Genomic DNA, 27,138 nt, shown 5'->3' with positions numbered 1-27,138 from the left:
GCATACGTTTGAAGCTGCATACTGACAGTTATAGGTGATACTACTAAAATGAAATGCCCACTGCACCTCCATGCCATTATTTGTGTGTAGGTTAATGATTGCATCTGGAAAATCAATTGCTTGACTTAATCTCTGTGATCTCAGGTCGTGACACAAACACGTCACAGGTGGATGTGGGAAACCTCCATCTGTGATGTGTTTGTGTGTGCATAGAATCATTTAAGTGGCAGGGTTTGATCAGACCCCAGCGTTTCATCCAGTTATCATGCATAGTACTGTGAGAGGAATCATAATAAATGCATCTAGCACACTTGATGACTTACTCAACAGTAATTAGCGGCTTACTTTGTGTGTAGAGTGGTGGTTTACCACAAGTCTGTCTTGATGATTTAACAGAAGTGCAAATCTTTTCCCCCAAAATGATTAGGCTACATGTTGCCAGCTCACAGAGGAAGTGTGCACTCCAGTGAGTTGACAGCAGCTCTAATAATATTGTCCCTTCTTTGCGTAGGTGCGCAGTATTAATTAGACAAGTTCGTTAAGGCTAACCTTGGTTTTCCCAGGAAAAAGCATCTGACATATTTCCCCTCCGCAAGTTCGCATCCCCATACCCCCGGGAACAGCCCTTACATGAATTCCAGTAAAAATGATTAAAAATATATGACACACTTTAAGTAATGTTAAAACAATAAGTGCTTTTGCAGATCCCACAGGATGCCGATAGATTGGAGTTGTGTTTTTCTTTGGGTATGCATGTTTGACAGGTCTAATTGGTAAGATGAGCTTGAGGGAAGCAATGCCTGCTTCTTCCCGCGCATTGAGCCCGTGGTCAGAATAAAAGAGGCCCCACGTCTCCTGGTGTCTGTCCTCTTGCTGCAGTGTTAATGGGCATGAGCCACATGTGAGCGAGATTATCAAAGTCGAATGAAGGAGAGACGCTGAGAAAATGTGTGGCGAACCACTCCTAAAAGAGGCTCCACATCCCAGAATTACTATTCCATTCATGTACAACCAGATTTAAACTCATTAGACTTCTCTATTTACTTAGTCTCTATCGGCCCTAGTTGTACTAAAAATACCATGGCCTGCCTTACTTTGGCACATTCCGTCATTGTCTGTGCACAGCAGGCCTTTACACCGAGGTGTTCCTCGCTTGGCTCTGTGCAAAAGAGACAAACTGGTTTGTGTATTTTCTGAAATTATGGATCTACTCAGCTTCACCACCGGAGTTTCTACTACCCCTCTTACTGTTAATTTGTCTGAGCTTGTAGCGTGATAACAGGTTGATATTCACATTGGATGTCGAGCCTCTTTTTGCTGCTTGGAGTGCAGTAATAGGTTTGGATCTAGATTTCATGCTTGAGAATCCTATCACAGTCGTCCCAATGTGTTATAAATATGTGTTTCGCACCCTTGCTCATATTTTATGCCTCCCTCATGTGCAGTGGCGGATCATCCTTTAAGTGACATAGGCAGCCACCAAGGGTGCCACCCAGAAGGGGGGGTGCCAAAACTGACAAAAAATGTGACACTCAAAAAATCAAACATAAAGGAAATTAAGTGGAATGTATGTGAAGAGCATTAGAGTAAGAGAAAATGAAAAGGCAAAATCTATGCGGGGCGCAATACAAAAAAAAAAGAAGAAGAAATTTGTAAATTTGCACACTGTACGTTCTGTTTGTTAGCTAAGTTGTTTGTGTTGATTTCTTATTAGTCTGACTCACCAAATTTAGACGGCATCATTCTCGCTTCCCTCCGCTATCTGTCATTGTTTTCAAATCCCCTTTGCTATGGGGAACAACATCAACAACGTCTGAGGTAACAATGTGCAGGCTGAAAAGGCACGTCTGTTTTGTTCTTGTGGTGAATTGTTGTAAAGATCTACAACGGAGAAAACAACTTGTGAACGCACCTTGGTAAAACCTTGACTCTGCCCCGCAGGCCTCTCAAACCCGATGTTGATCCATTTTCTGGCACAGCCAGTTGGAGTTGGTTTTCCACTTTTATTTTAACTCTGACAGGGGCATGCACCAGTGACAGTGACTTCACTATAATGCACCAATCTTTCCCATTTTACACAAGCTTCTTTAATATGGGCGTAGTAATGGTCTGCTGCTCTCAGACACTGATTATCAAATTATGTTTGTCTTTTTTTATCACTAAAAGTCAAATCACTCAGTGACATACGACTGTTAATGTTTTTTGAAGGCTTTTTGATAACAGTGCTCGCCTTCCTACGTGCAAATGTTCCACCAACAAAAATTCACCTCCAGCACTGTTTTGCTAGAACACTGTCGCTGCATCCTGCATCCTGGGCTAATTGCCGCACAAGACAGTTGTATTGGGTGAAAAAATAAAATATCAATAAATACAGTAATAATATGGTGTTGGTGGTGGTGGGGGATGCCTAAGGCACTGGATGCGCTATGTCCGGCACTGTGTACATGTTTTTTTTTGGGGGGGGGACTAAATAAAATCAGTAGGGGAAGTGGAGACAGAAAACTTGGGATTCTTGGTAAGGAAGCCTCATTGGATGTCTTCAGCTCAGCAGATGGCAAGTTGTTGTATTCATGAAAAATTCATGGTCAAGGTGACGTGCAGCTCGAAAGTCCCTACACCTTCCTTGGCTTTTGTAATTGCTACTTATTTTTGGACAACAATGTGTTTGACTTAGCACATGGATTAACTCATGATCTGTTGAAGTCACACATTAATTAAGTAATCAAAGCCATGCAATATGATATTTATGATACATCACGTCTTTGTCCATTTAATTTCACCCAATCCCCTTTTGTTGTTGTTTTTCCACTCTGTACCCTGATGTTGTGAGTGCCAGCTCTCACAGCCCTCAGACATCCTTTGTTATTTCCACAAACCCAGTTACTGAATAATTGAACAAGGTAAATGTTTAACATGTTTTTACAAGTTCCTCACTGCGCTGTTGTGAGGAGCCACTGTTTGTTGGGTCTGGGAGAAACACTTGGTTGCTTCACTCGACAATGTCCTGTTTCCATAGGAGACCACCTCGCCGGGCTGCCCACCCCATCTTGTTCTCATTCACGGTGGCTCACCAGCAGCTGCGACGCACCAGCTTAATGCGTCTTCAAATGTCAGAAGAATGACTTTTTGTTTATCTTGACTTCTGCCTCGCTGTTTATTCTAGCCCAAGCCGCCTTTTGCATCGACCTTGATTCCCTAAAGCCTGGCCCCCTCTCCTCCCCTCCCACAACCTGTTTACACTACGCCTGCCCCGAGTGTCACCTAGGAAATCGGCTGATCATTCCACCTGGTTAATATTAAATGGCTCCTGCAAGGAGATGTGTTTGTTCATAAACACAAACCCCCCGCTCCTCCTGTTTACTGTAGCCATGGCAGCAATCACTTATTAAACAAACAGCTGCTTTGTTTGCCAGCATGAGTGGTCTGCTTATACCCCACACAAGGTCTGGGAAGAAGTTGGAAAAACGCTTCTGTGACTCGTGCGGTGCAAGGATGTGGGGTTTATAATGGAGGTATTACTAACAGGGGGTGGGGTGTGTGTTCGTACTATATTGTCACAGTAGTCTGGAGATATGCTTTGCTTATCTGTGACTTGGTTGAAGTGGCTGACAAGATTACACGGTTGTTTGGTCTGACTGTGAAGTCTCCTTTGGCAGAATGTCATCCCTGCCGCTTGCTCCTCTCAGCAGAGAGCGGACTGACAATTGCAGTCAGAGCGGTGAGTGAGTCCAGATTGAGTCTTTGTGATCGAGATGGTTCTGGTTTGTAGAAGGCCCCGGTTTGCAGGTAAAGTGTGGAAGAATGTGGGACTCCAGTTTGGAAAGGTTATTGGGATTTAGCCCAATTTCTATATCTGTTAGAGTAGGTTGTTGTCAGTGATGATGGATTATTTAACGTACAGCTCGTGTTGTTCTTTTCAAGAGCCAAAATACAACACAAGCCTCTTAAGAAACCTTGAAAAGCATTCTGTTGGCATACCTTTGGTACACGCCGATGTGTTGTCTAGTCTAGCAACCAGGCCGAACCTAAACAGCTCTAAATTGCACCTCTCCCCATTGTCTCCTCCTCGGTGCATCTTTATCTCCCACCCAAGAAATGTTGTGCTTTTGTTGTGTGCTTGTGTAAACAGGGGCCGTGTGAGAACTATGAGAATCGAAGCAGGTGGCCACCGAGGCTTTACTGTCATGAGCATTAAAGAAAAACAGAACATGGCGAAGGGTCAGAGCACAGCTGCGCGGGCCGACCCTACCTTGAATCGACTGCTGACTTGTTTGAGCTGTTGAATTCCAGGCAAGCATGACAGGGGGACAGGCATTAGATTTTCAGCGAGGAGGGGAGGGGGGGTGGGGGGTGGGAGGAGAGGCAGGGCTGATGAGCTCTGGCCGCCGGCTGTTCTTAACCTTCAACCTGTCTGGTCAGGTGGGAGACACATGTGACTCTTGTTTGTACTGTACTCCCCATATTTGAGGCAGGGAAAACAAAACAGACTGTAAACAAACAGAAACTCTGACCTTTTTTATTATCCAGTGTTTGTTCCAAACACTTGTTTTGTTTTGCAAGCAACTACTCCTCCCGAAGAACAGACAGACATCTAATAATCAACAGCACAGCCAGTTCTCTTTGTACGAACTGTTGTTGACTTGTTTTCGTCTCCTGGAATTTCCATTATTTCAGTTCTTTTTCTAAACTATTTTTACAAGATGGAAAAAAACCCTGACGTGCTCCATTAATAATAAGACTGCTTTTTTCTTGTGTCTCCACTTGTGTATTGTTTTGTGTTGAAATGTTTGTGTTTGGAGCATGAATGCATACGGCTTTAACCCCAGTAACTACGCCCCTTTTAGCAGGACACTTGACCCATAATTACAGCTGAATGTGTATGTGTTGTATAAATGGAACGGATGGAAAAACTTGGAGCTTTTTGAGTCATCACAGACGAGGCTATCCCCTGAGCAAAGTGAAAATAAATAGATAGATAAACATACGCGGGGCCAAGTCACATGGCCGAGTTGCCCGGGCCCCAGCTGATGATGGTGTCCCTGCCTCAGTGCTTCACAGATTAACATTGTTATCAGCACAACTCTCTAATAAGGCTCTTTCCTATCTTCTTGATATTTATGATGGATAATGCCCATTTTCCATTTTCTTTTTTCCCTCCAATTTTTTTTTTCTCGCTCATGATATTGCAGCTTTGAATTATTCTGTGGTGAAATTAATGAGAAAGTAGATTTATGGGTTTCATTTGTTTGTCAATTCGAAAATTAATTGGGTGTTAATTTTAGCCATCCCCTCATCAGTGCCGGTTCCAAGCATGCGCGCATTACTTTGCATTCATTGTAGCCTTTCTCTCCTTTATTGTGGGTCACTAGTTTTGCATACATTAAAATAGCCCCGCGGCTCATTCTCTTGATTACTTTTGGAGATGCCATGCATTTGGAAATTTACGCCTTTCCGTTATAATTATGAAAATTTTGCATGGAATGACAGTGCATGTATAATAGCCATTACTTTCCCCCCTTTTATTTAGCTTTGGAAAAAAAAAAAAAAAAAGAAAGCAGCCCTTCTTTTTTTTTTTTTTCCCGCATGTGGAAAAATGTCTTTTATTTGAAAAATAAGTGGGGGTGAATAACGTCAGCCCATGGTTTATTTCAAATGGCATTTAATTTCGCCCGAGAATGTGTGTTTCTAATTGGTGTCTCAGAAGGGGAGTTGGTGCGAGCAAGGGCCTGTAGATGGAGTTGTGGCTGGCTGCGTCCCATCCCACAGTATTCCTCTTGCTCACTCCTTGTTTAGAAAATCCCATTATGGAGGGAGGCCGTGCCAGACTGGAGGGGTGAGCCGGGTCAACATCTGTCTGGAGGGAGAGGGGGGCCGGCTCTAGCCCCGGCCCAGAGAACAGGGCCTGTAGGCTGGGCCCAAGCTGCTCAGACAGGCCCCTGAGTGTGGGGGCGTTGTGACACACAACTGAACCGGCACAGGCCACAGTGTCAGATGACTCACTCGGATATGCTTCTTGCATGGAGGGCTTCTACAGCGGAGGAGATGTAAACCATAGTGAACTTTGGGTTTGATTTTTGTTCTGGTACTGTTTTAGCTCAGCGGAGCCCAAAACTGCTACTGATGATCCTGAGCTGGGAGACTGTTCCAGAATTTGAAAGAGCAGTGCTGCTTAGAGAGCTGTTTATTTTTTAATAATCCCATGTCTAGATTATTATCTCACCTATGCTCTGTAAATATTCCTGTGTGACAAGTTGTCAACCTCAATTTCCTATCTGTCAGCATGAGTGTGTGTCCCCACGGTGTCTGGGTGTGTGTCTGCATCTTGTTTAGATCTGGACCTCTAGAGACACTGTGCCGTGTAGTTGAGCACATATTAACTGGCATCGGCCCCCCTATTACACGCCTTAAATGCAACACCATAAATCTGCATTTAGTCCCATTTTCACCTTCTTTCATGATGAGGCCCAGTGTTTTAAAGGCATTTATTCTGCTTCATATAAATAATTAATCAGCCAAGTTAATTTGCTTCTGCCTGACTTGGTCAGCTTCATTAACCGCCCTGGAATTGGGGGGCTAGACGCGTTGTGCCACTGAGGCCCGCGACCAGCGCACAATAGCTGTAAATCATTCCACTGATTTGAGGAATATGGGCACAGAAATGCACCAGCGTCACTGGCACTCATCCCCAGGGAGATGGAGGGGGGTGGTGGGGGGGGCATCATGTCTGTCTGGCTTTTGTGTATCCAAAAGCAGAACAGAGGTTGTAAAATGTAAGTAAATAGCTGTGTGTTCACACATATTACTGCTGTCATATTTGAACATCAAGCAAAAAAGCATGCAGCAACACATAAAACTACACTGCGTTTGTTTGAGTTAAATGAAGTTGTGAAAGACAACATTTTTCCGTGCTGGTTTATTTATATTCAGACCTGTATTTTGGTGTTAATTGAGCACCCCTGAAGGATTTGACTGTTTTTGCTCAGCCTCAGATTGGATGTTTCTCATGGAGATCCTTTGGCAGGCCTCACACAGTTGCCCTGTTTCCCATTAAAAAGCTATTCTGCCGTGGTTCTTCTGGGAGCCATGCAAGTAAATATATCCATTTCCATAGAAAGTGTTTTGTTTTGGAGGCTCAGTGTTTTCTTGGGCTCCTCTGTTCTCGCTCAACTCAGGTTGGGTTCCTCTCCGATGCGTGCTGGACCCCAACCCCTCCACCGCACCCCTGCATATACCCCATAATGGAGAACACAAACAAAAACCTGAGTCCCACTCCCTTTTCTCCAGCCCAGTATGGACTTGTCATCTGCAAAGGATCTGCTCCGGAAAAGACAAAACAAAGGAGCAGTTCATTATACTGCGGAGAAGCGGTCTGTGGGAGCGCGTGCGTGTGTGTTTGCCTCATTGCATATGCTACAAGCAAACAAACAAGACACAGGGAAGCACAAACCAACAGGGAAACCTGCAATAAAAGTGAAATTGTGTGGGAAGGATATGACAGATGTTTATAGTTTGGCCCAGAGTTGAAATGCGACCTCATTGCTGTGTGTTTTAACAGCTGTTCCTCTCCGTCTCTGTCCCTGTTTTCCGTCTTTCTGTGTCTTCTCTCAGGTTTTTAAGTCATGATGCAAGAATCTGGGACGGAAGCGACGAGCAACGGACCAGCCAATCAGAATGGAGGAGCAAGCGTGGAGGGCGGGCCCAGGGAGGGACGACCCAAGAGCGCCACGCCGTCCGTGGAGGTGACTGCAGCTGACCTCCTGCATCTCCAGCAGCACCAGGTAGCCCAGTCCTCCTTTCGCACCTGTCTTCACTTCATTAAGCCATGTCAACAGCAGGCCCGATCCCCTCTTAAAGTGCCACTTAATATTTAATTCCTCCTCAAAGTACATCTAGTACATAAACACATTATTATTATTATTTATGTATATTGAGGCCCTTTTTGAATATTTAAAGAAGGGGAAGTGCTCTCTCTGTGTGATTGTGTTTGGTTGTGAACGTGTTTATCGTAGCATGCAGCATCTGCATTTTGGTGAAATATTTATTGCGATGTTCTGACGTATTTTAAGTATGTAGGTGCCGCAGGATTTTGTAGACAGTAAAGAAACTGTGATGTCCAATAGGATGACAGCATTTTCCCCTGGCTCATTGTAAACACACCTCACACTCACAGCTAATGCCACACTCTGCCACGTTAACCAATGAGATGCGCAGAGGCACGCTGGTGTTACCGTCGATGAAGCCCAAAACATTTTGGCCATCTCACACTTGAGGCAAACAGACAAGCTCTTTCTGTTGGTGTCAGCGTTATGCGTGGCACACAACAGCGTGTTTAAGGAAACAACATTGAAAAGATCAGTGTGTCTTCTGCTATCTTGGTCTATCCGACAGGACGACTAGGGTTGTTGTCAGGAGCTGTTTGGTGATGATGCACAGGCTCTGTGCCGCTGTCTGTTGTCACAGCACATCCATCAGTATTTGCACTGGGAGGGCAACAATGCTGCAGTGTGGAGCATGGGAGACATGGCGCTGTAACATATAGAGCTGAGCAATAATTCACTATTATCATTTATCATCTTTCAGCAGAATCATCCTGACATCAGGATGATATGATATTATGACACTGTGATACACAGTTCTGTTGTCAGAACTGATGATAACCAGTAAATTCATTCATATCTCATTTTGACAACACAAAGTATGAAACATTTTTCATAAATAGCACAGCAGTTTGACATCTCACTTGATGTACTGTGCAGGTCAATGCAGTGATAATCAGTTGTACACATACATTTTATCAAGGTAAGAAAAATTATTGATTTCAAGTGTATTGCTCAGCCCTACTTATGAATCACTTGAATACTAAGTCATATGACCTCATAAGTGATTATTTTACATTGCTATTAGTCATATTTATGTCCCCCTCTTACCTATGCTTTATTTAACTGTAGAGTTGAGAGATGTATTAGAGCTGGATGGTATGGCCTCTTAATGATATCACAATATTTTTAATCTCTGTCACAATACACAATATATATCTTTATATTTTGAAACCTCCTCTAAATTACTGTAGACTACCAAATAACTAAACTACTAAATAAACTACTGTTAAAATAATAAATAAAGTACTGTTATATTGAAGTTAAATGAAGTGCTGTTTTAATCATGGTTCCTGAAACGGTTTAGAAACCAGAAAAACTGATTTCTAGGCCTGGAATTGGTTTTGGAAAAGTTTTGAACATACCTTGTTTGGCACAAAAATATGTTAATAAATATACCAAAACATGTATGATGTTCAAAATACTTTCCCTATATTACTGATTTAAAATCAAGTAATGGGTTAAACAACTGAAGGGACATGATGGAGATCCACCTGAATTTATTCAGTTATTATGTGTGATCAGGTTCAGGCAGGGTTGCAAAACAATCAGTAGATATGTCCATAAAACAAATGTTGGCTTAACAAGGAAAAATGCATTCAAACATGTCAGAGTTCTAATCTCACCACGAATCAAATAACAATGACATGTACAGGATGTCCTATTTTCTATCCCCTATAAAAGGGGCGTGGCTTTGACATTTTTGTTTCTGGTCTATTGGCATATGCAACAAGTTGTCTAACAAGCAAGTACAGTTACCATGAGCTCTATCAGTTTGCTTGTCTGGAAATGCCTGGGAAGTGCCTGTTTACTAACTTATGGCTGTATTGCTACATAGCCCTATCTATTTTAAACTACTTAAATAAAGTAATGAAAAAAGGCAACAAAAAAAAATTGAAAAGTTTTGAAATTTAAATGGTTAAAATGTGTGGGAAACCTGTAATATAAATATAAATAATGTTGAATAAAATACTGTTATAATAAAGATGAATGAAGTACTGCTATAATAAAGCATCCAACTTATCCCGTGTACTTGATGTTGCTGTGACGTTAAAGCTACTGGTCAACAGTTAGATATTAGCAGTTAGCGGAAAGTTGAACTGTTTCAGCAGCTGCTTTAAATGTAAGGATTTATTCACTATGAGCATTTAACAAACTGTCAGATCTCCAGTTCATATATTAGTAATATTGCAGGTCACACTGGTGCTCCATGGTCGCAAAATGCAACTAAATTGTTGCATTCCAGTGCCCTGCAGATACAAAAACACAGGCTTAGCCATTATCGCCCAGAATAGAGTTGTCTGAATGGGCAGGCGAGTTTGCATGAGGTATCATATTTTGAGTCTTTTTTTTTTTCTCTTTTTGTGTCAGTGAGAGAGAGAGAGACAAAACGCCGAAGCGTGTGCCTGTGACTTAAAAAAATGACGTGACAAATTACACTCGATGTTTGCTATGTAGTCATTTTAAACATCCCACGTGGGACAAGCCGCGATACATCAAGTATAATCAATACATCACCCACCTCTAAAAGAATAATTAGAGGGCCAAACATACAATACAGACCAAATGTTTCAGATGCTGTCATCTTAAAAGTACATGGTGTGTGCCTTGGAACAGGAATCCTGTGTTGATCACATTTTCAGGGTGGGACAATGTTGGAATAAATGCCAGAGACGAAGGCGATCAGTAAGTAGAAAGAGTGTGTCAGTGTGCGTCCTGCTCTTCAGTCTCAGTGTTTAGTTCTTCAGGCCTTACCAGATCTGCTCTTCATCCCCACTCCCCCAGTCTCCAGACCCCAGTCACCAGACCCCACCTCCCACCCGTCTTTTTTTCCAGCTTAAAACGAGCATGTCGTCAGTGAGAAAATCACGGCCATACTGAATTCATTACTGCAGTAGTCACACAAAACCATGGATAAAATTTCAATAACTGCAGGCCACAGTTGAGTAAACAGTTGCACTGAAACTTAATTCCTGTTGACTTTTCCTTCATTCTTTGCCAGGGGCACATTCTGATTCGCTCTGCAAAGACAACAGCGTTACAACTTTGATGAATTGACACAGGGGAGAGAGTGGGTGAGAGAGGGGAGAGGAAAGTGTCATGGATGTGCACTTGACACCAAAAAGGGATGGAAATAAAGCCTGCCCTGTTAGAATAGAGCCAGTCGTCCAAGCATGGTCCCTGTTCTCTAGTCATCCAGAAAGAACTATTACTCTCCAGGATCTGCCCTGGCATTTAAAGGAGGGAAAAACGAGCAGACTCTCTCCTTCCCAATTCAATGTATTACAGTCGCATTTTCTGCCCTCTGCTTTCTACTGTGGTAAATAGCAAGCGCTTTTTGCTTCATGCCTTTTGAACAAATCCAGTGGTTAATTTCTGTGGCCTGCGGTTGGAGTTGAAACAGAGGGAGGCGTATTAATTGTTGTGTGTGATAAATGGCGCATGGATGGGGATGGAGTACGAGATGTCTCACTCTCAGCTCCTGACACTGGGCTTTGATAGGCTACTTACCAGGGTAGTGTTACTGGGAAGGCAGGCAGGCAGGCTTTTCTTTTTATTCTCCCATTAGACTAACCCAGGATTTTCACTCATGCACCATGAACCATGTTAATTGTCCCCAGGGCATTACGATCTTCGCTCAATTACTTGATAACTTTTTACTTTTGTGGCATTTCACAGTCTTTCTTTTAAGTTTTATTTGCAGCTCCCGCTAATACGCCCCTGACACACTGAAGGTTTTTTTTGTATTCTTTGTTCTCCACAACATCCAAGATGCTATTACCCCTTTAGGTGATGCAAAAATCAATCTCTGACTCAAAGTGCAAATGTCTGAGAGTCCCCTGAGTGAGCGGGAACAACAAACCTGGCAGTGGCATATCATTTATTCTTATTAGGGAACATAACTATGAAAGACAGTCCTCATTAATAAAGATGGGGGATGAAATAATTGTAATCTGTTTGATCATCTTGATTCTGACAGGGGAATTCATCTTGTGGACTAGTCAGATTTGGGGGAAGTGGACCATAAGCTTGATTTAAGCATCTCTATTAGTAAGTCAAATACTGTTTGTGAAGGAGTGAGGATGAAAAGAAGGCACTGTCTCTTTTCTTTTTTCTTCACTAAGATGCTGTGGAAATGTCGCCGATTTCACTTTTTGAGGAACTCAGAGTGATATCAGTTGTGTTGTAACGGTTAGACGTTTGGGTGTGCCTGTAAATGTTTGTTGTGCTGGTGTATAATACATGAGTACCTCCTTTGTTTCAGAACATGAATATAACATCTTTTTCATAAGTTGCCTCAGAACCCGAGCATGTTTATTTTTTCTGTGGTTTTGTTTGTGTTGCAGAAGTTGTGGTTTTAACGTTATCCTCATGAGGAAGTGAAGATACTGTAGGAGAGTGAAAACAAAAACAATAGTATGAAAGAGGAGTGTTTGTGCAATAACCTGTTTTGTGATTTAAATGATTTGTGCAACAGGAAGTTGTGTAGCCGTAGCAGTCAAATCATCACACGGTGACAATAACGACGTTAGGGACTTTGTATTTGCTTTGAAGCTGCTGTCTTCAGGACATTCAACTCCCTACACATATTTCCTTGTGATATATGGTCAAATTCAGCAAAGCCTTTATAACATCCCACATGTTTAACCATGCAATAGATTCCTTCACTTGAAATTTAGTTTAACTGATACAACCATGGAGCATTAAATATTAATATCCTGTCTTTTAGAAGAGCCCTTTTAATCAAGTCAGAGAGATTTCTAAACTATCAGTCTGTCTCTTCCTCTCAGTGATACTGTACAAATCCCCAACAATATCTCAAAAGAAAAAAAATAAAACAGGGATGAATAATTGCTTTCCTTTTATTGCACGCACATCCATCCAGTCTGCTTTGTCAAACAAGTGCCTTTAAAGCTTTGTTACATATCGCAAGATAAGGCCAGCCAATTATGTTTTTTTTTCCTTCTTCCTCTCTCCCTGCGTGGTTGAGGTGTCCAGCACGTTGCGTGTGCAGAGAGACGAGAGTGACACGCATAACGGTGGCCACAGAAAGAGCTGAGCGGGCACAGGTCTCCTGTTTGCATAATGCAGGGCTTACATGGTCCCTCGCGGAGGCTCAAGAAGGTGGAAATGCGCGTCTTTGCCACTGCCATCGAGCTCTGCTTCAGGGGGGAGGCTCTAGATGATAAGCCTCGCTATCACAGGCACTCACACATATATACAATACACATGTAAACACATACATGCTAGGACAGAATAGAGGCCCAAAGGCCAGGCCTGCCAGTGCAGGTCCTGCTGGTTTCTGTCCAGTACCACATTATGGGCTAATGGTCAGACTGAGAAAGTTAACAGCGGCGGGTCAGAGAGGAGGCCAGAGAGCATTTGCTGCCTCAGATCTCTGCTAATCGCGTGTACTCTGCCGCAGAGCTGAGGGCAGGGGGGAGAGAGCGCTATGCTTGGATTGAAATATGGTGTTTCACAAGAAGAACGCAGCCTTATCACTGCACTTTTGAATTGAATTCCTGCCAGTATCTCTGTATTTGCTCTACTGCAGAATTACATATCTGTGCAGTGCAGTGCTGAGTATTTGACATGTGTAATAAAGGCTTCTTTGCTCTGGGTGCTTTCTGACCAATAGCTGCGGCGCATTATCCCATTGAACGTGTGCTTCCTTCCTGAGCCGTGCCATCTAACTCGTGTACAAGTTGGTGCAAGCGTGCACCCTCAGAGCGGATCACACTGGAAGCATCCGAGTCCCCACGGTCCTGCCGTGCATCCTCCTCCATCTCTCGGAGCTCTCAGGTATCTTCATGTATACTGTTCATATTATTACAGGAGGCCAAGCAGAGGCTCCAACTTATTGGAAAATCTGGCAGAGAGGATAACATCAGTGTTATGACACTGTATATTGCCCTAAATTGCTTTATTGGTAAAATGATAGTGCTCGTCCAATTTGAATAATTTTATGGAATCCCTCACTGAACAGTTTAATTATGTTATCACACAACTGGCAACATCTGTCTTTATACCACAGCACATGACAGTTTTATTACAGGCTGAATTTCTTTGCTGGTTCTGGCAATTGATGTGTGATCTGATTAATAATCACACAGATGGAGGTGAAAATTGAACAGTGATGCGCTGCTATGTCGAAAAAAGGAGGAAATAATTATTAAAGGAAAAAAAAACACAGCTTGTGTCAATGAAAATATCACAACTGTTTTTACTCTTTTAGCTACTCTTGAATCATATTGCTTTTTTAAACACAGCTCTGCATTTTTTTCTAATCAGAAAAAAAATCTGTTTAGTCTAGGAACAACTTTTCAAATCCTTTGTCACCCAGGTTTTGTTAGTGAGGTTTTGGGAGGTAAACCACCCAGCACCTCTCCTTTGTCTTATGGATGCCTTCCAAGACAGCCAGCCCATGAACTCATCCATTTTGTTGAGTCTACCTCCAGCCGCCACTCTCCGACTGGGAGGAGATGAAGCACAGGTTGCATGTGTGCCGAAGCCATAGTTTAACATAGTTGACTGTTTCCCGGGCCGACATCCTGTTTACACACCCTGCTTATGTGGGCAGCAGGAGGGGGATCACAGGAGTTGTTTGACATTGCGGTAATCAGAATGGACGCACACACACACACACACCCGCACACACCCACACACACACACACACACACACACACACACACACAGGTCTTACTTTTCATTTCATCCCAGCACAAACGAAATGAAACAGAAAGTCTGTCAACATATATTTTAAAAATGTGATTATTATACTTTCCACAGTAACGTGATCGTCTCTACCTGGTATTAAAGAGCTCCTATTAGGGATTCAGCGTCTCCCTTATCATTTGATGAAGACATTGCGGGTTCGATTCCGGCCTGTAGCCCTTTGCTGCGTGTCACCCCCCACTCTCTCTCTTTCTCTCTCTCTCTCTCTCTCTCTCTCCCTCTCTCTCTCTCTCTCTCTCTCTCTCCCCCCGTTTCACACACTGTCCTGTCCATTAAAGGCAAAAAGCCCGTAAAAATAATCTTAAAAAAACAAACAAACAAAAAAAAAAACTACTGTCTCTACTGTTGATGCACGGAGCAGCCATATTGGATTTTTAGGTCAGAGTGTTTCCAATGGAATGCCCCATAAGTCCCTATAGCTTCACTATAGCTACATCATGGCAAATACATCTGAAAAAGCCAAAAATGTGTTGGTAGCATTGTATAGGTTGCTCATGAAGCTCTCCATTTAGTCTGAAAAACCAAAATGTTAAGAATCTAATCTTTGTTTTTGGTTGGACAGCCTGGTTGATCACCAGAGTTTAGCTGGTTAAACTTCACACTGGGCTTCAGTGCAGCCAAACACATGGTTCCCTTAATTTCAGTGCCAAAGTTTTCTGTTCTTGTTGTCAGTACAACTGTACAAATATTTAATCATGATCCACAAATGCAACCTTTTAACCAAGGCTAACAGTACTTCATGTGCTGCTGAACTGAGGTCATTTATTGAGCCACATCTAATATAGTAGGTAAATGAGCGAGATCATTTCATCGACTACATTGTCTTTCAGAATCAGCCAGAGGACACTTTTTTTTTTATTCTCACTGCAAAAGTATCTGGCTGTTTGAGTTATTTCACTGTTACAGAAAACTTTTCCTTCATCGACCATGAACAAACAAACAAAACAAAATAAGCAATTTAGATTCAACCACTCTGAAGAATGTTTGTGAAAAGCTCTGATACTGTGTAAAAAAAAAAGGCCAACATAGAGACAGAATGACGTCTTTTCAGATTTAGTAGGCAAGAGATTTATTCCTAATCATTGATTGTTAATCAGGTTTTAGTACGCATATTTGCATGACAATGATGGACAGTTAGGACAGCTAAGCAATAGGCAAAAATGTGTAAAAAGATCACACATAGGCACACAATGAGGAAAGAACTGCTCACAGTCTACAGTCCACTCACTGCACCATCAACCCCAATGCTCCAGCTAAACAAACAAAGCTCTTACTGTAATGCACTGGCATCACATAACGAAGCAGAGTCCTTTCATAACAATGTAGCTAAAAAAAACATTGGAAATGTCTCAGTGCTGGTTCAGAAACATGGTTGGTGGAAGGGGACAAATCTAAACACTGACCAGCTGTGTGTGAACTGGGGTTTAGAATAATCAGACGGTTGTAAATGTATGTAAATGCATCATCTGATACTTGGATGATTTCTTAATATTAATCTGGTTTCTTGCATGTGTAAACATAGTCAGAGAAAAACAGATTCTGCCTCCTCCATCTTTAAGGCTTGATTTACTGTGTCCCTGTGGAGAACGTGTGGATGAGGAAAGCTCTCAAGGACGTGTGCACCTACAGACGCCTCCCATGTAAATGATGCAAGTGTATGCTGGTATCATTAGGAAGAGTGAAGTGGCTCTCATTGTGTGGCGCCCGGATGGTCTTTGATGGCCACGGTCTGTGTTTGTGCTGAAGTGCGCAACTCTAAACTTTGAGCAGGTGTCTGAAGCAGCTGGCTGGAGGCAGACAGGGAAACACGTCTGCGTCAGTTCAGTATTAAATGGCTTAGAGAGAGAGGCCTCGCCTAGCCAGAGGACTAATGCATCCTCAATGTTTTATTTAAAGTAGTGCCAACAACTGCTTCTGAATGCGCCACATCAAGACACACACACAAGTCCTCACACACGCACACACAGGCACACAGAGTAATTTTGCGCTGTTTAGCTGAACAACTTGTGTGTTTAGTGTTGTAAATAAGTAACCGTTTTAACAGGGCCTCAGGAGACTGTGGTTGGGAAAGTACACGCTCAGACATGACTGGCTTTAATAGCCATTGTCAAAACACTGTTTCAACAAAAGCCTTTCTTCACGCGATTGGAATGTTTACATTTAGCTGAATAATAATGCCATTTTAAGGAGAAGCTATTCTTTAAGGATAGCCAATCTGACCTAATTTATTAGGGATAGACTTAAGGATGCACAATTCCTCTTGGGAAAACATTCAAGCGCATGGCCTATTCATTTTTAATGAGAGCACTACTTTAAAAACTTCATAGAATTAATATGTATCAGTGAAGTCTTTCCTGTGCAGAAAACTTCAGGGTAATTAATATTCATAGGCTGTGCTTGTTAACACCCCCAATGCTAGTGCAATGTAGATCCAATTAACATAGAATGGACCCCAAGGATTTGGGCAGATAAGGGTTAAATGAGCTATTGAAAATGAAACCGGGACTGTCTCCTCTTAAAACACTTATTTGTTTCAATAAGCCCTAATCCTTGTTGCAGATTAAGGCATCTTTTGGGTGCACGTGTGAATGGCTACAAAGGTAGAGTTGCCTGAGAGACTTCACAGAGACTCTGCATGCAAAATGTTAATGTTTGTGTACGTGCACATGCGTACATGTTTAGGTAAATGTGTGTGCATGTGCATGAGACATGCAAGCATGTGCACTTGCTTGTATACATGTATGCATAGAGGGCATCACCTACACAGCCAGGCTAATGTGAAAACCCTGTAGTGAGCTCAGCTTTTATATCTTATTCATAATCTCTTGACACAATGTGGGTAATAGACATCAGAGTTTGTTCTTGGCGTCAGCCTGCAAGCCATGGCCAGGCTGGGTGACAGAGGGGGAAGTGCTGGGATTCTAAAGGGAGCTAGGTGATGATAGCAAAATGCCTGTTTCCCACCTGCTGCCGTTTGTTAGCTCGCACACACACACTGTATATATTTCTCTCCAGAGCATCTTGAGACAACTGTGCTCCCCCTATCTCAGCTCCAAGAGTTAAAGAATGGATTTTAACCAAATGGCAACCTCAGAGGCTGAACAATTAAGCCAACGCACAAGTGCCAGAAACAGCAGTTCCTCAAATGGCCACTTGAGGCTGGCTCCAAAAGTGAGTCAATCCCCATAGACCCTCATGTGAAAATGTCAGCCTTAGAAATAAACATGTGAAGAGCATGGTACAAAAATGTGGGTGCCGTCTGTTGACAAGATGCTACTACAGACACAACACTGGCCATTTCACACAGTTTCACAGAGTACAGGCATAGCTGTAACCATAGCTGTTTCAGTATGTTTTCAGGTAATGAAAGCTAATTGTAACCCTTTGGTCACCTAAAAGTCTTGTTCAGTGTTTGGTTGTACTAAAGGCCCTCTAAGGAGTCAGGAGTTCAGTTTTTCCACTAAGTGCATTTTCTTTTAGTGGTTTTAAATCAATTTTTGCTAGCAAAAGTTAGCATTAGCATTATCAGTAAATATAATATTAGCATTAGGATTATCTCCACCCTCTCTTCCAAGTATGGTCACTTATGGCTCCAAAAATCCAATATGGCGATGCCCAAAATGCCAAGCTCGAGGCTTCAAAATGGGAGTCCACAAACCAATAGCTAGTCTATTATTTTATGATTTAAACAGGCAGCCTGACTGAGGAGACAGGGTCAAGGTGGCTTACCTTACCTTTAAATTTGTAGTCACATAGGATAGTTCAGCAAACTAAAATCAAATCAGGAAAAATGACTAGTTTACGCTGAGAAAAATAAACTATAATTAGGCTGGGACTAAATGAAACTGAACTTTGACATTTGGAATATAAATGAATTTAATGAACTGTCAGATGGGACAGGTTTCCAGCTTGGTAGGCAATAGAGTCAAAAGAAATCTGAATTAAAGTGATCTACATCTTTTTAAGAAAGTGGGAGAAATTGCACAACATTTACCATTATAAACTTATGATGATGTATATAGTGTCTAGCATGCATAATAGATATAGATAGATTTAGATATTTGTAGCCTCAGACTGATAATTTGATTAATGAATTAATAATTTGATAAGTTCAACATGTAGAATTTATCATGTGGCTAACATAGTACAAACATATTTTTTATGTCTGTAAATGATTTACAGTGTGTTTGTATGCCACATATTATAGAACCCCCTGCATCATGATACTATCCATCACCACCATTTGAAGATATACACAGACGTAATGTATTCATACTTTGCTTGTTTCCTTTGGCCCTTTTGAAGTGTATTGGAAAGCCTCACCTATTGCAAACTATGGGATATGTAGCTCTGCAGTGAAGTAACTGGTCAGGGCAATGTCGCTATAGGACTACAGTTGACTATAACATACTAATAACATGGTTATTTAATATAGAATTCAATCTTATTGAAGTGTGTGATTTATTTATCATTACAGCACTAGTACACAGTGCATATCCCTTTTTTCTGTAATGCAGAGAAACACTGACAGCTCTGTTTTTGGCTGGCAGGGTGGAATATGATAAATGAGTGATGCTGATGATCAAATGAGCCTTCATTGAAGTAAATATGCATGGACAGCCACACCATGTATAGGTCTCTTAGAGTAAATTTGATTGTTTGACATGTATTCACCCATCAAAGTATGTATCAGTGATTAATAACAACCCCCCTGCGCGTTCAGCAGTGACATGGCCTCTATTTGAGAGAAAAATGGCACAGGTCGGTATTCACTGGTGAATAGCTGTATACCATTTAGAGAATGATATGCCGTGATGGGATGTCTCGTCATAAATAATAGTGATGGCACCTCCGCATCCTGTGAATGGCATGTGCCATAAATACTTAGCCAGGCCAGAGACAATGGTTCATATAAATCCTAGCGCAACCTTTTTCTCTGTACAAAAAAGGATATATATTATTTAAATGGACAGTAAAAACAAATGTTTTTTCCTCCTCAGTTGGCGGCAGAGAGACCTCCAGAGCAGGACAGTGTGTGCTGCTCCCTCACTGTGGTCTCTGATGCACTGTTGTTATTTGCTTGTTTACAATCTTTGACATGATGTAATGGGATGGCTGTGAAAGTACTAGCCAGTAAATGGCACAGAAAATAAGACGGTCCTTTATGTCTCCCCCCTCCTCTTCTCCCCCTCTTTTTTTTCTTGTTTTTTCCCTGCAAACGGGGAATATGTTCTGCATTTGACTGAAGGAACATGAGCCTTGAATATAAGTAACTGTTTTTTGCATTAGGTACTCCCCGGAGGTAGGGGGAAAATATCATGTCGCTGCGTGAAATGTGAATGTGAAATCTAGCAGAAAGAAATATTTATGACCATTTCTTGCTTGATTAGAGCTGGATGACATGCCTTAGGAGACAGTGAGTGGACAAAAGGCAGCGTTGCTGCTCCTGGGCAGATGTTAAAGAAAGAGTTGTTTAGGGAGGAGGGCATTCTGTCCGGGGGCTCTGCATGCATGTCTTTGTGTGTGTGTGTGTGTGTGTGTGTGTGTGTGTGTGTGTGTGTGTGTGTGGGCATGTGTGTGTATGTAGGCGTGTGTGTGTGTGGGATAAGGTGGGCTGGGGGGTCGGGTTTGAAGCATGGTAGAGGAAATTGAGTAAGTCCTATGGAAGTGTACTGGGAGGCAGACGGAGAGCACACAAGATCCATCACTGGTCTTGTTCTCAGGCACACAAAACACAAGTAATGTCCCTCACATGCTATATTTAATGTCTAGAATGCTAATATAACTGTGATACTGGTAACAATTTATCAGCCAGTTTAGGGGAACTGGGATTTGGCAGAACTGTTTAACCCTGATGTTACTGCTAATGTACAAAGTCAAAAACACAGACTGTGTTGTTTGTGGTGCAGGATACAAACTTATTACATACATTACACTAACCGCTACTCAGTAATCAGTCGGTAATCAGTGCATGCTGTACACTGAAGTATTGATTCTGCACACTGCCTATAACAGGTAAAGTGTATTCATTTAGTGTTTCAGATGGCTTGCCGGTGCTTTAAAATGAACACAGATGAAAGTTAAGTTCACTTTTATCTAATGATGCTGAATGTTGTCAATCATCTACAGTTCAATAGGCCTTAGTTAATTTGTCCAGATTCGCTTACATCATGCAACAGTGTTAGCACTTGATATGTTTGACAAGGCATTGCTATCTGTATTTTTCCTAATTTGCAAAATTCAGACTTAATTATCCCTGCCCCTGTCAAAACAAATCATCTGTCATTTATGAAGATGCGTTAAATCTATGTTGCTTTTTGCAAGGACCAATCCTCACATATATGAAGGTTACAGCTGCAATTATGCATTGCCTTTTTGACTTTTGTCTTGTCAGTAAATAATGATTATGACTGATAGCTAAAAACAACTACCAGAGGACCGGCCGACTGAAGTGGCCGAATTGTAAGGAGAGCCTTGTTATCTCTTGTTTTGGAAAGGTCTCTGGCAGGGGTAGGCAAACTACGGCTCTTGAGCTCTTGAGCCAGCTTGAGCCTGCTCTCACCGAAAAATGACCACATTGGTCAATTTTGCAAGCAGGTTATCACGGCCCATACTTGTGTTTATTGTAAGTGGGCACTCTCTAGTGGCTGTAGTAATTATTACAAGAGCAAAGGAGGAAATGACACTACGTGGCATAAAATGTGACTAAGATTGTGTAATGTTGTACAATTATCAAAGGAGCCCTTGTAGAGCTGGAGGGAGGAGTGGTCAATGGATCAAACAAGCACAGGACTTTCACCCGGGAGAGCAGTTGTTGTGTCCTGAAGTCAGCTTGACTTCTTTTAATAACAATATAGTCTAGTATGCTAGTATGTGTAGCATGCAACTCTAGTGATATTTGTGACATGTTGTATGTGACGTATGTCATGTGACATGTGCCTAAACCTAAGCAAGTAGTTTTGGAGATTATATTATTTTACATTTTAATTTTCATTTATCATTGCAGGAGGCCTATAGTGCTTCCTACATTCTCCTGGCGCCTCTTCCTCTAAATTTTTCCAAGCCTCAGTAGTGTTGGCGAGTCTTGAGTCTAGCAAGGTTAGCTATGGATTCCAAATCCAAAACAGTCTTGGGAGATAAGAGAGAGTTTTGCAGCATGTGGACAGATTAGTTTGCTTTCATGGCTAATTCTGCAAAGTTAAAATACCAAATAATCATAAATAGGCCACTGCAGAGGAGCCATCTTGTGGTAAAACATATTCATGATTGCTCGTTTTGACCTGTTACTGATGTTGATAGGCTAATTTAGACTTATTGTTACCTTCACTTTAAGGCTCAAATCAGGCTATTGTCATGCATGTTCATATGTTTTCCTACAAAAAGTAATGCACGAAATTTTATACACGTCCCATATTATGATGAGCCAGTGTTTACCTTTTGTTTGGCAGGCTGCGATCAAATGACTAATGCGCTGACAGGAGTAAAGAACAAAGCAGTCCCTGTAATGATGCAGGTTTGTGTGGTGTATGGGTCACAAAACATAGGACTTTTCACCACCACTTTTCACTCTCTCTCCCTCTTTCACGCTTGTCTGTCCTGTCCATTAAAAGCTAAAAATGCCCCCAAAAATATCTTTAAAAAAAAAAAATGTAACGTCATTTGTGGGGCGCTAGTTCGTAGGATATCATAAAAACTGTTGTATGAGGATTTGTAGTACAAATATGTTTTGCGGCTCCAATTTTTTTTTTGTGGACCACAAATGCCTCTTTTGCAAGTAAAGGTTGCTGACTCCTGGTCACTGGGAAAACAGTCTGTCACTCTGCTGTTTGAGGCAATCAGTGGCAGTGTTTTTGTATATCAGAATAATTAACAAAAGTTACAGTTTTTGTACTTATATTGTAAATATGTTGATATGTACATGCTCTAGAGCACAATGATCACCGGATAAAACGCCTTTAGTGAAAGTAGATGATGTGAAATTTACACAGCAGTATTTAAGCAGTGCTGACATTTTAGTTATCATTCTGCATAATACCTTATTATATACGTGCCTTTCAAAAGCTAAAATTGCCACTTACAGACTTGACAGCGTGTGGAGCAAATCCCTCTGTCAACTATAACTTAATGCTGTTTTGTCTGCACATTAGCATATTTTATACATTATATCAGCATAGATTGCATACAGTAATGGCGAGGGCCAAAACAAGGATTATTGAAAACCTACAGGGGCCCACGCATGGATAATTGAGTTGTATGGATGGAAAACTTCACCTGGTCCAAGCAATTTTGTATTTGCAACCACTGTCAGTGAATATGCATGCTATTATGGCACTATATGCAATCTAGGGAGCGTGTTAGCGTGCGAATGTATCGTCTAACAGTATGTGCTCAAGGCCAGTAGAGAGATATTTCCCTACTGTCTGCACCTATTGACACAGCGTCCTGTCAGACAAATCCCTACTGTGCTGCTTGGTATAAAACTTTGGATAATTAAACACTCACTGTTCCTGTGTCAGGCCTGGGAGAAGCATCTCTGTAATCATCACTGCTTGCAACAGGCTTATCACTGTTGTGGTGCATCAGGACAAGTGCCAACATATAAATAATCAGTTAATTACTATATTGATGCAGTTGTCTTTGTTTCACAAGCAAGCCGTCTCTGGCAGTGGGTTGATTGTGTTTAGATGGAGCCTGTGACAGGGGGGGAAGCCACAGCTCTTAGAGCCATTTCCAATGGATCAGAGAAGTACAAAATTGAGAGTATGATTAATTTTTCAATTTCTCTCTGCGGATATCTAATAATTGTGCCCATAGATAGCCAAGGGCTCTTATTAAACATTAACATGCAAAAGAAAAGTTAGAATCAGAAAGATGGTATTTTGGATTGAATAATGTAAAATATCTTTAGGGCAACAGGGAAAGAAGCAAACTAGTCCAGGTTTATTCTTCAAATGTTTTCCACCACCGCAATGCCTACTCCTAATTACTTAGCTCTTATCTGCACACTCAACACTATATTTATTTTTCACTCATTGCTAAATGCAAATTTCTCTTAACCTTTTAATAACATATACATGTCAGTAATTTTTAAAAAGGAATCATTAGAAATGTCAGTTGGACTCTGCCAGGATTGTGTTTTTAATTGGTATGTAACTCCACTGGACAGACAAGTTTTTATTTTTTAATTCAAGTTTTTGATAATTAATGTGAGACTGTCTCCAGAATATAAATGCTCAGCTCTTTGATCTGGTAAAGGGAGTGTTGCGAGGCACATGGTTCTTATTAAAATATACCAGCGTGTTATCTCCTCGCTTTCCAGTGGAGAGGGACTTTGCCTTTAAGAAGCTGCGCCTTAGAGGAGGTTCCACCTTCAGGTCTCACTCTGTCTCCCTTTTCTCCCTCTTTCTGTCGTTCTCCGCTCCCCCCCGCGCTGTCTCCATCACTTTGCTCACTTCCACATAATATCATCTTCATCTCAGATAGCTGTGGCACAGGGGAACTGCATTTGTTGATCAGATTTGGCTTGGCTGACGCCTCCTCCCTAGAAGTACGAGGATGTGCGTGTAATGCTTGCCTGAGCCTCAGCCATCGCCGGCTGATTGAGTGGTCCTGCCTGTCACAGGACAAGATAACCACATCAGTGAATACTCTCCTCTCCTCAGCCCCTCACCACCACACTGTCACTACCAGGGGCTGCTTTCTGCACACACTGATGCATCTTGTGATTTTCAGGTTTTTATTTTTTCATGAATGTCTAAATTGTGATACATATTTAGTCCATTCTCTTATAATCACATTTCTATCACAGCCATGGAAGATGCAAATCAAAGCACATCCCATATTTAATACATAGCCATATTGTACCAGCTCTCTGCCTCTCCAAAGGGAATTCTGACTCAAGTTACAGTTAGCTTTTCTTCTCAATTTGATGAGGTCTCTAGCCGGCATTGCGCCACCAGACTCCGGTTTCACACTGCGATCTTTTGATATCCCCCTCTCTTCAAAACATCACCGGCATCGAAGACGGATTGAATTAGCGATTTGTGGTGTATTTATCTCGATCTGAGAGTAATTTTGCGCTCTCTGTCTTAGCACTCAAGCTCAATGAAAACAATAAAATGGTGTCCTTATCTTCTGGAGTGAAATCAAGATAGGCGCAGGAGGCTGCAAGTTATTTGTGGTTGATTTGGGGAGGGGAGAGGAGGGACAGGAAATGGACACCCCTCTCACATTACCTCTCTCGCCATACAGCAGGAGAAAAGAGAGAGAAGCAGAGGGAAGGTTTTTAATCAGCAGAAAGCTGTGCTTCTAATGTAAAAGTGTCAAAGATGTGCCTTAGCCCTGCAATGAGTGAAATCTGGTCAAGTCCTGTGTTAAATTGAAAACGGGGCCCGCTGGGATTTGGAGGTGAGGGGACGGGGACTCAGTGGTAGCAGCATCTTGGTCAATTATCACAGTCGTCACCTGTGCTCTGTTCTACTCTTGAGGCCTCTCCTTGTACGTCTGGCTCACTGCACAACCAAGAACACAAGGAAATGCAGCAAAACAAGATCTGTAGATTTTAAATTTGAGAAAATGTTTGAGTTAAGTGACGATTCTTCCCAAAATCTACCATTTTGCCCAAAGTCATGTTTGCGTTGGATGAGGTCGGCAGGCGATTCCAAGTCTTTGCTTGCTTTATAACTCATGAATGAAAAAGTGCCGCATGTGCTTGTGTACCTCCACATGCCCTGCCTGTAGGCTCAATGCTTACGCCACAGCTGCATGTCCCGACATATCCCAGCACCCCCTCTGGCTGGAGAGAAAAGGATCACTTCCTGGCAGGTGCGATGTGGGGAGCCACAGCTCCTGCCTTTTCGCTGACTCGCCACCAAGTGAAAAAAATAAATTCTAAACTAGAAGGGGGGAAAAAATGAAAGTTACCCACCACTCTATTAATACGTGTATGTGAGCAGTCTATTTTAACCACCTGAGCGGGAGCCAGGAAGCCAGCACTTGCCCCATATTTTAACCAGATGTTTAGGAGGAGAAGAAAAGCCTTACAAGAGTCCTGCAATCAAAATAATTATCTTTACGGGTGGATGTTTACAAAGTGTTAATTTGATATTCTCCAGGTGGACTAACTGAGTCTCCTTTTATGTGTTAAACATGAAAAACGATGTGTCTTCTGTTAAAAGACCGACACCTATTACTTTACACAGGAGCAATGCAGTTAAAAATGTCTTTACAGCTTTGTCCAAAGAAAAAAGGAACATCATATAGTGATGTCAACAATATTTACTTATTCATACATATCGACTATGAGTATGTAAAAAGGTTTCAATACTAATTTTCCACAGTATCGTATGAGGTTCTTATCCATGGTCAGTATATTGAATAGTAAATGTCAGCAGGCACACCCCCAGTTTCATGTGGAATATTGTCACTGCTTTACCTTGCTGTCAGACAGCGATTTCCAACTGGGAACTGAAGCTGTTACATTGTACTCTTCAAAGCCAGACTTCATCGAGAAGAACAATGATTTAACATCACTGGACACAGAAGCTGCTGGTCTACTGTTACCTCAATCAGTTATTTTGTATGTGTTACAGTGTGACTTTGGCATTTTAAAAGGGTTAGTTCGGATTCACCAAAGTCACACAATAACACAAACAAACCAATTGATCAAGGCAGTAATAGACTAGCAGCTCCTGTGTTCAACAAGCCAAAATTACTGTTTTGGTCAATGGAGTCTGTTTTTTGGCAAGAGCATAGATTAAGAATTGAAGCCGTTCATGGCAGGCTGACTGATGGAAAGGTCATAAAAACACTCTCAATATACATTGATTTTCCATAACCGCTTACCCCTTAAGGGTCACGAGAGGACTGGAGCCTATCCCAGCTGACATTGGGCGAGAGGCAGGTGAAAACCCTGGACAGGTCGCCAGACTATCGCAGGGTTGGCACATAGAGACAAACAACCATTCACGCTCGAATTCACACCTGCATGTCTCTGGACTCTGGGAGGAAGCCGGACAACCCAGAGACAGACCAAGCTGACACAGAGAACATGCAGACTCCACACAGAACGGCCCCAGCCAACCGGTTGGTTCGAGCCTGGAACCCTCTTGCTGTGAGGCGACAGTGCTTACCACTGCACCATTGTGCCACCCTACTCTCAGTATGGCATACACTTAAACTGTTTAGATTTTTTTCTGGTGGCTAAAATATGTTTTGCTGCCGCTCCACAGCAGTACATTGCTTAGCGTCGATGTTGGCATTCCTGCTTACTTCTACAAACTGGGGACATGCCGACTGACATCTACTGTTTGTAATACAGTGACAATGGATAAATACCCCATTCCCAAAAATCTGAACTATTCCTGTAATGTTTACGATAGTCATTCTGCTCTTCTCTCTTCTTCTCTGCTATTATCCAAGAAAAGTGTCAAGTTATACCCTTGTTATATTTACCAAGTGATAAAAATTTCAACTTGTATTCCATCAGTATGACATTTTCCCCGTGGTATTGAATATGGCATTGAAT

The 27,138-nt window shown here is 41.9% G+C and overlaps 1 protein-coding gene across 10 annotated transcripts in view; it reads left to right on the top strand.

Moving 5' to 3' along the window:
* Nucleotides 1-27,138, top strand: part of foxp1b (forkhead box P1b) — a 185,460-nt gene that overhangs the window by 82,786 nt on the left and 75,536 nt on the right. For all 10 annotated transcript variants that reach the window (XM_078173654.1, XM_078173570.1, XM_078173541.1 and 7 more), the window contains one exon: nucleotides 7,609-7,778. In XM_078173654.1, coding sequence (XP_078029780.1) covers nucleotides 7,620-7,778 — 159 coding nt within the window. In that variant the 5' untranslated portion in view covers nucleotides 7,609-7,619. The remainder of the gene's footprint in view (nucleotides 1-7,608; nucleotides 7,779-27,138) is intronic.

This window comes from Epinephelus lanceolatus, chromosome 1 (genome assembly GCF_041903045.1).
Source record: "Epinephelus lanceolatus isolate andai-2023 chromosome 1, ASM4190304v1, whole genome shotgun sequence".
NCBI classification, from domain to species: domain Eukaryota; kingdom Metazoa; phylum Chordata; class Actinopteri; order Perciformes; family Serranidae; genus Epinephelus; species Epinephelus lanceolatus.
Note: the sequence above shows the minus strand (reverse complement) of the source record. Positions and strands in the feature narration are given on the sequence as shown.